At 39.3% G+C, this 9,968-nt stretch overlaps 1 protein-coding gene across 2 annotated transcripts; it reads left to right on the forward strand.

The window, feature by feature from the left end:
- Nucleotides 1–371: 371 nt before the first annotated feature.
- On the forward strand, nucleotides 372–3,196 carry rps24 (ribosomal protein S24). 2 transcript variants are annotated; one of them, XM_066679340.1, is made up of 5 exons: nucleotides 372–545; nucleotides 1,418–1,483; nucleotides 1,593–1,802; nucleotides 1,942–2,055; nucleotides 3,123–3,196. In XM_066679340.1, exons 1-5 carry the CDS (start codon nucleotides 387–389, stop codon nucleotides 3,123–3,125), a joined length of 552 nt encoding a protein of 183 aa, XP_066535437.1. In that variant the 5' UTR covers nucleotides 372–386; the 3' UTR covers nucleotides 3,126–3,196. The 2 variants fall into 2 exon arrangements, with proteins under 2 accessions (XP_066535437.1, XP_066535438.1); XM_066679341.1 differs by lacking the exon at nucleotides 3,123–3,196 and adding an exon at nucleotides 2,645–2,665 and having other exon boundaries at nucleotides 456–545.
- The last annotated feature ends 6,772 nt before the right edge of the window (nucleotides 3,197–9,968 follow it).

The following is a 9,968-nucleotide window of genomic DNA, read 5'->3' on the forward strand; positions in this document are numbered from 1 at the left end:
CTAATTATCATCGATACAGACTCTACTCATTTTAAATTAAACCTATGTAGTTGATTCTAACATTAAAAAATTTACATATATATATATATATATATATATATATAGTTTAATAAAGCTTAAGTCGATACAGGGTTTGGAAAAAGTACTGTTGGGATGTTTAACTGAAACAATAACACGACACGCTGATTATGTGATTTTACTTTTGGTTTTTCATTACGTCTTCAAGGCTGTGGAGTTTTTTAATATTGTATTTGTTTTTTATTTTTGCTGGTTTATTTATATTTTGGTTATTTTTCAAAAATGTAAATAATCCCTGTGCCATTTTTATACAGCATTTAAAGAATGTAGACATTTAAATTATGCATGTATTGTATTTATTTTCTCAGATGATGTGTGTAAACCTGTATGTTGTATCATTCCGTTTACAATCAGGCAGTGCAGCGGAACCCCTTCCTTCTTTCTCTCTTTCAGTCTCAGGCTTATTGCCGGGCACCACTGGGTCCTCCGTCCTTTTTGTCGTCCCTCTGCGAGCCGACGCTAAGATGGTGCGTTAATGTGATTCAGAAACAGAAGAAAATCCTTTAAAATCTCTATAATCGCTGCAGTCAAACTAGCCAAATTCGAACGATAAGCAAGTATAGATTGCCAGGGAAACATGTTCGGTTATATTGAGCTGATTGTAAAAGCGTGTGTGTGTATTTTTCGGCATTTGCTGAGCTCCGTGTCGGCGGCGGGGTTTCAGGAGTGGGGCTGTATTTATCCGTATAGTGTCTTTTTTAAACCGGGTTTTAAGATTAAACTGGAAACACAGTGGTTTGGTTTATTAAACTGTAATTATTGGGGAAAAGTGGTTGCTGAAAACTGAATTGTTGCCAGAGCTCAGTGAGCTCCCGATTCTGAACTGTTCAGAACGCGTTTATCTTAAGTTTCAGTTCACCTCAGCATGCTGAGTTGGTAATGTTGACTTTTGACATGAGTTGTTGGCAGAATTGTTTTATAGTGTGCTGCATTCAGTCAAAATGTAACCGTTATTTTCTAACCAGTAGTTGTGTTGGCTAGCCTGCTAACTTTAGATGAACTCGGAGCACTTGGGTTTTAGTTTGTCGTTAATACTACGGTAAACAGTGATTTGTCTCAGTAAAGCTCAGACTTGGGAAATATGATTTGTTGTTTGTTTGCATCTGTTTCCCCTATTTATGAGCTTGTGCTTTAACCAAATGTTTATTGAATTGGTGAACCTTCTTGGCCACTAAAGTGATATCCTCTTTAGTTCCTACCTGAACGAGCAAATTGTTGATTAATGCCGCAACACAAAAAATAGTCAAATTAAAATATTTACAATATTCCACCAAATATTGTTGCCTAAAACCTGTTGACATGACTCATAAACTGATTATTAAAACAATTTATTTTGCAGAACGACACAGTCACCCTCAGGACTCGTAAGTTCATGACGAACCGCTTGCTTCAGAGGAAGCAAATGGTGAGTGAAAATCTAAGTGAATTTTTTTTTTTTTTTTCTTCTTCTTCTTCTTCTTTCCCTCCCCCACAGTGGTAGTTTAAAACACTGATGACACTGTTGTCTCCTCCAGGTTCTTGATGTCCTCCACCCTGGCAAAGCAACAGTCCCCAAGACTGAGATCAGGGAAAAGCTTGCCAAAATGTACAAGACCACCCCTGATGTAGTGTTCGTCTTTGGTTTCAAGACACAGTTTGGAGGTGGCAAGACGACAGGTTTTGCCATGGTCTACGATTCTTTGGACTATGCCAAGAAAAATGAGCCCAAATACAGACTGGCCAGAGTAAGCTGCTGTTCCTTGTTTTAAGTCATGTGCAAATTGTATATGAAATGTTTTGGATGTTCACAAAGCTTTGTGAGAATGAGGTGATGTTTTTCCACTTGTACTGTAAAAAGTCTCAAATCAATTTTTTGTCTCACAGCATGGTCTTTATGAAAAGAAGAAGACATCTAGAAAACAGCGCAAGGAAAGAAAGAACAGAATGAAGAAAGTAAGAGGCATCAAGAAAGCTTCTGTTGGTGCTGCTGGCAAGAAGGTAAGATCAGTACACTCAAATTGAAGACAGGCTTTACAGTAATATCACATTTTCCGAATTATTTTTTTTTTATTCATGCATTTCCAATCTATTTTAATATCATCTTCCCTCTCATGTACTTCTGGATTGTAGAAGGTAATCCTTTTTAATTGTGGAAGGGTGTCTGGAGTGATAGTTGAGGTTAACTTGTTACAATTTTTAATAGCATATAAGAGCTTAATTAAGACTGTACTATAGGTGTAGACTACATGTGCTGCAAATTGTATATAATTGCAAGCCACCTGTAGATGTCCTTGCTTACAGCCCACTTCATTTGAGGGTGGTGTGCTTGTCTTGTGCACTAATGAAAGTGAATAGTGATGTGTTGATTAGTAGTTTGTCTAGTTTGCTTCCTGAAAAATAACTCATTAAACATATTTATGAAAGGCTGTGGAAAACAATACTTTGTTCATTCTCTTGGACAAAACATTGGATTTGAAACCCTATTTTATTTTTCTAGCGGAAATTGTGCATTCAAAGATGCTGAACAATTCTCATTTTTCCCCTCATTTTATGCCCTTTTTTATTTTGCCTCCCTGGATGTTTTCAGAAATGAGGTGTCAGGAAAAGGTAGAACGGAAATCGGCATGGTGTGCTGATTGCAATCCACTTTTTTACCTCTAGTTTGAGTGCTTTGCATGTTAAACCCTGTTGCCTCACCTCTGTAGAAAATCCACGTTGTTTGAAGGCTTTTTGATTTGTCTACATATCACTTGCTGACCTGAAGTAAAACTATAAATGAAATTAACTTTTGTCACATGAGACAAAATGTAATCCACTGTTTAGGAGTAGCATGACGTTTGGTTGTTTTAACTTAGTACGTTAGGAGAAGTGAAGGAGATGTTAAAACACGACTGCATGCTTGCTCATGTGACTTACCAAATGAAATCTATAATATATACACACCTTGACCTGGAGTATTGTTGTGATGTCTGTATTAAGCCACAGTTACAAGAAGAAGCAAGCCAAACACTTATGAAAATATCTTGTTTTCTGAACTCTTTATTATTTTTTTTTTTTCTTAACAGTGAGACCACCTGGGAAGACCATCCTCATGAAAATGTTCTTGTATATTGTCAACAAATAAATTCTACAAAAATGATATTTTTTGTTGTTTTTTTTTCTATGTACAGTTACTCAATTTTTCACGGATATTTCATTGATATTGTAATTTATCCTTAGATGACCAGAAGGGTTTTGGGAGCTTTTGGTTTAGTTGATGCATCAAAGCGGTAATTTCATTATCTTCTGAATTTGTACACTTGGCTGGTTTAACGTGAACACTACATCTATTAAGAAGAAAGTCTTTGCATAGTCCTATGTGGACTATACGTTTGGTGCATTTTCTCTAATAGTTGCTAAACACTAGGTAGATTTTTCATGCAAAAGCATCCATATTTGTGAGGGTGTGATACAGGTGCCACCTCTACATACAATGGAGGAAGTGTCAGTTCAATTTTACTTTAATGTGAAAAATAAGAGAATACTTAAATTGAGGTGCTAGTTTGTTTAATAGTAATAACATGCTAAAGATAAGGTTAATTTTTGCGACAACCACTAGTGTAGAGTCCTGCACAAATGAGAATTCATCCTTCCATCCATCCATTATCTGTAACCGCTTATCCAATTTAGGGTCGCGGGGGGTCCAGAGCCTACCTGGAATCATTGGGCACAAGGCGGGAATACACCCTGGAGGGGACGTCAGTCCTTCACAGGGCAACACAGACACTCACACTTTCGAGTCGCCAATCCACCTGCAACGTGTGTTTTTGGACTGTGGGAGGAAACCCACGGGGAGAACACACCAACTCCTCACAGACAGTCACCCGGAGCGGGAATCGAACCCACAACCTCCAGGCCCCTGGAGCTGTGTGACTGCGACACTACCTGCTGCGCCGCCCTCATCCTTCCATGTGTAGTTGAATTTTTCCAGAAGAGTGGGCTCAGCATCCCTATATTTACAAAGTGCGGGTTTATATGTACTAAAGGGTCTTTTTTTTTTTTTTTTTAAATACTAACTCTAAAATGCAGTGTGTCAGGACCACACCTGTGAATTTTCCTGACTTTAAGAAAAAAATTGATGACTAAAAAAATCTTAAGGTTAAATTTTTACAATCGCATTTGTTACCAATTTTAGTAACGTGTTATGTTCTCACGTGCAGTAAAGAGGAATAAAGCTCTTCATCTTTAGTCACCTCTTAATCCTGATCAGGTTTGCGGTGGGTCTGGAGCCTACAAATTATCATTGGGTGTAAGGTCACCACACTGGTCAGGGTTCCTTTCCATTGCAGGGCAACACACCCAGTCACACCTGCGGACAATACTCCGCAGCCAATTGTATCACACCCAAAAACAGTGTGTTCTTGGACTGTGGAAGAAACTCCTCAAGCACTGACCCAACCCATGGATTGAAGACAAGGCGGGGGGGGGGGCGTGGGTGTGTTTTCTGAGGCTGTGGTGAGCATGGCATTGCTTGCTTTATTCTGCTCTTGACAAACTCAGTATGACCCTACTCCTAAATGATGCACTAGGGCATACATGTACACTACGTATTGCCGTGCATTGTGAGACTGTTTAGGTGCACTGACATAACATTTAAATATATAAATTTTAGTGAATAGAAACTGCAAGGGCGTAGATTGAGCATGGACGGAAGTGACGTGTCCCACCAATATCCAGCGAAAAAACGATCTGTCAACGTCTCATTAACCTAGAGGTGTATAAAGGGTTAAATCACGTTCTCTCCTACCTCCCCGGATCACAGGGCCAGTGTGATTGGCTGTGCCTTTCCCTGCTGTCACGCGAGACTCTGTAGCTAGATTTGGTTGTTAGCAGCGCCAAACCTGGAAGGAAAACTTTAAAGTCATGCCAGACTAACTGTGCAAGGCTCAGGTGACACATGGGTGTCAAAAGCGAGTGAAGATGACAGCAAAAATAAGGTGGACATAGCTATTTTTCAAAGAAACATTTAAGTTCATTTATGAAATGAGTCCATCATAATAACGTTCATGGCAATGCTAGGCTTTGGCGCACAGCATACTGCAGACTAAAATCGTCCGTTTCTATATGAATAACATTCTTTACAAAACTGCCAACTGTCAGGGGGTCAGGAGCAAATCTACGCTCTTGAGCGACTGTGAATTTTGCAATTCTGTTTGACCTTTTTGAACATAGGCTAATACATAAACTCTGGGTTTACTGAGTTTTCCAGGGGGACTTGGCTCTGCCAGCGCACAATGTTTTAGCAGAATTGTTCAACCCTTAAACACTGAGGGAACATATACAACCGGGAATGTTAAAACTTCTTATCCATTTATTATTCTAAGTATGTTCATCTATTCAAATAACTATAATGTTTAATGGCATTGTTCAGCCAAACACAGTTGTTAATCATTACAATTTGCATAAGTGAGTTGTCTATTTCTGACACGTCGTATGGAGGACCAAAAGTGCCAAAATAAATGAATGAAAGTGGAATGAAAGAAAGAAAGCAATGAAGAAACAGAACTATTTCAATAAATTAATTACTTAATATGGCACATAAAACCAAAAACTAATAAATAGATTTTTGTGCATTTATTTATTCCTCAATATATTTTTTATTATTTGCTATTTTGTATCAGTCGCTATAATTTTTTAAAACTTATTTACATTTTCCCCTGAATTTATATTTTCAACTTTGGTTTGATTTACTTATTCTTTTTTTTATTTATTCATTGCTGTGTTTCCTTCTCAATATATGCTAATGAAGTGTGTTTTTCACAATCAGGCTTGTGTCCGAGAGCACAAATGTCTGGGCGAAGGTTGCTGTCTGATCTGCTCATCACTATATATATACTGCTGCTCGACCTCAATGAAATGGAGCAATGTATGTATCCACTTATTAAGTGTGAAATCAAGCCAGTAATGGGTCCAATTGTGCTTTCTGTCCTGTCATACACCCATTTACATGTGTTTACTGTTTGAATAAATCTGAATGCCTTAAAGGCTAAGCACCACTTAATGGACCTCCATGAATATTTCACATAATTTTAGTTATTGACATATATAAGTATGAATTAAAATGAAATACCATGCTTAATTTGCTTTAAAACTGACAATTTTATTAAATTGACGGAAAAAAACAAGCTCGCTACGGAAATTCTTGAACGCGACCGTGACGTCACTGGTGGACAACAGCTGAACAACACTGCGGTAAAACACCGTTATGACTGACTGTTATGACAGTATCTAGCTAAATAACCAACATTATTCATGACAATAGCTTAGCAATAAGCTAAACTCAAATTTAGAGGTACCGTTATTCTTGTAAATGTGATCGAAGTCGAACTCGAATTCATCCAACACTATAAACTTCCGTAATGCAGCTACGTAGCCGAGTATAATCTGAGCCACCGAGTTTAGCGAGTCAAGCTAACGTTAACTAACACCAACTAAAACAGGCGAAGTAAGTGTCCTTACCCTGTTTACCTCCATGTTACAGAGGCTCTTGAACACCTTTCGTTGGTTTCCTTACATGCCTATATTGTTTTAAAAGCGCCAGTGAAATGAACACTACAGCTAACGGAGTGAGCGGATGGTCCTTTCCAAAGTGCCTGTTTAAAGTTGACAGATTTAGTCCATTTTCTGGATATTTTGGAATCTTTGGGCCATTTGTGCACAGATGTCCCACTGTACATTGAATGATTGCAGCCAAAAACAACACACTTTTTGTCATTTTGCATTAAATTAAGTGCAACTTCTAGAGTTGTTGTCCACCATCTACGTCACATGCAAGACGCCTATTAGAGTTTCCGAACACCGTTGGAAGGCAACGTTCTTTTAAAAATGATTCATTGAATTAGTAAGAAATAACATGTTTTCTGACTATCAATAAACACAAGTTAGGAGCTCAAATTCCACAGTGTTTATTTGCTTGACACTTTCATAGAGCTGGTGCTTAGCCTTTAATCAATTATGTGATCTTAGTTCTGAAATTCAGAAAAAAAGGAATAAATTAAACGTAAAAGGAAACAAACGTGCTTTTGGCAGTGCTTTTTGCACATTCACTGCTCATTTTGATCTGTGTGAGCTACCGTGTGGACTGACTGTTCTGCTCCATCTCTGGGTGCATAAGTTCCGTGTAGTGAGAGCATTGCATCCCGTAGCTCCATCCCTGGGAGCAGAATAACCGTGGGTAGAGAGCTGTCTCCCGCACATGGTTAGTTTTGGTGTTTAATCGAGTTGTGCTATGGGTATATTAAGTCTTCAGAATACTTCTCTCGAAAAGATATTTACACAAATTAATACTATTATGGAGGAAGTTAATTTTATTGAGTCATTCATTCATTCATTCATTATCTGTAACCTCTTATCCAATTCAGGGTCGCAGTGGGTCCAGAGCCTACCTTGGGTGCAAGGCAGGGAATACACCCTGGAGTGGGCGCCAGTCCTTCTATTGAGTCATTTATTAATCAATTAATTAATTTTAATTTTGGCAGGTTTGGTCCTCCATAACGTAGAGGTAATGAGAACAATACTCCAAAACAAACTCTGCTGGTTAATGCTTTTTAGGTGTGAAACACCTCATGGAAATGACTTTGTACCTCGCTCACTCACAGTTAAGAGTTGCACCACAAGGGGGGGGGGGGCTATTTCTCCCCTCACAATTCCTCATAAATACAGGATGCTCTACAAGCAAATGTTGATTTGCTTTGCCTCAGTGACACTTTGTGCATTTTTGTTAATAGCAGTAGTATTGGCAGTATTAATATTCTGTGACTTGTTTTGTAATGCAAGGTTTATACCACCACTGAGTAGATTGCTGTGGCAAGGCCGCTTTCATATAAATGGGCCATTGTGCATGTTTATTCCCTTCAGAGAAATTGTATAGGTAACTAAATGCTTTAAATTGGAAAAATAGAGCTGCGGGGCTCCTGAAGCAGTGCTTCAGCAACTCTGAAAGAACCGTATTTCAGACTATAGTAAAGCCGGAGAACCTGCTGTTGCTCTTTGTGTTGTGATTTGAGGAGCACAGGAAGTGCCAGCCTGTTTAAAGTAGTCTAGGTGGTTAAAAATGTCACTGGTTGATACAGCCTTGTGCAAAGTGTGTCTTTAGGCTTCCATTGTAAGTGCAGAAATCCAAAGCTCCTGTGTGCAGAGACCTTGGTGTACCCACTGATTTATGATTCAGAAAAACGCTGGGAACAGGAGGGAAATCTGAAAATTTCATGCCTCTGTGTTCCCACCCCGGGGCACTATGCATCTCACAGGAATATTTTATTGACAACACAGGTGCAGAGAAGAGGGAGCAAAGCATAAACTGCAAAAAAAATGTGTTCTTTGAAGTAGTTACAAAATGCATTGCAGATTTTTTAAAAAAATGTAAATTCCATTCTCCTTCTTTTATTCATGATTGTTTGTATTGATCTCTAGAAATTTAAACTACACACAAAAGCTGCAATGATTGAATGAAGGAAATAATATCCAGTTGTGTGGCAGCAAACCAAAGGCTGATTGATGTACAGATTGACTGTGCTCCGGTTGCCTTGGCCTTCTTGCTGAGCTGAAATACTGTAAGACCATATTGTGAAAGTGTGGATCAAAGACAATGTGTGAGTTCTGTTCTATCCACATTACGCAATGTGTGTGAAAGACCTGGTCGACATCCTCTGAAGAGCATTTCATTAGCATGCCTGTAAACAGCCATTAAATATGCACATAATCAGAGTGGATAACAACTGAGCATCCCCTAGGATCCCTGAGGTTCGCATTACATTATATTACATTATTTATTTGTTGGCAGATGTCCTTACCCAGGGCAATGTTCAGTAATTATATTTTTACACTGATAATGGCTGTTTCTCAAGGCCGTTTGGAAGAGGGGTAGGAGCACAAGGTGGAGACTCTGTGCTCTGGCAGCTCACCTGAAGTAATTGCATGCCTCCATCTGTGCTTTGAAGTACAAAGGCGAGACGCCACATCAAGAAAGAAGGAAAACAGTATGTGAGGAAAAGTGTGTACCTCTCCACTCCAGTAACAAGAGCTGCCACTTGGGGGCTCCTTCTGACTGCGTTTTGTGGCCTGACTCTTTGTAATAATCAGTCACACACACTGCACACAAAAACACATTCCCTGTGGCGGAGCTGATTCAGTATTCCACTGGCTGATTTATGCAGAACAATTCTCCACAGGAATGGCTGGAGCCGGGTTGTGAAGGGGGGGGGGGGTAAAAATGTCTTGGAACCAAAGAAAAAGAGGGAAAAGAAAGAAAAAGACTGTGGTAAAAAATAATTATCTGTGGTGTCACTGTAGCAACAATCTTTGAGGCTGATGTCAATAAAATATTGAACAGCACAATCACTTTGAATGTGATCTGAGCCAGGCAGGCGGTGGGTCAGGCAGAGCCGCAGGAGTGCACTCGGAATTTTCCGGGAAACGTGGGCTGAATGCAGAGTGGGAGCACACCACTGTCTGCAGTCATTTAACATGTCAAAACACTCCGACTGCTCCCTGTCTGCCACCTGCATTCTGCTGCTTGTGCTATTTCCAATGAGCCTCATGTCTGAATGATGTGCTCCCCAAATGTCATCCATGAGCCATTTCACACAGTTTTAATCTGTATCTCAGCTTTTCTCCTGCTGCTTGTCATTTCTGCGCTGGGTAATGACATAGGCTTTCATTCAGGTGGTTTTCTACAAAGACAGAGAGAGTTTATAACAATATGTTGGTGTACACCACACAGTCTGACAGCAGAAGGCACACTCTCAGGCTTCTTGGCCTGTTAATGACCAGTTTGTAGCTGATCTCCACCCGGACATAACAAATTGGCACAGGAGCTACATATCAGTTTTATATCAACAAATACATTAATGTGATCACTTTCAGTTTTATCT

Source organism: Hoplias malabaricus, chromosome 8, assembly GCF_029633855.1.
Source record: "Hoplias malabaricus isolate fHopMal1 chromosome 8, fHopMal1.hap1, whole genome shotgun sequence".
Lineage (NCBI taxonomy): Eukaryota > Metazoa > Chordata > Actinopteri > Characiformes > Erythrinidae > Hoplias > Hoplias malabaricus.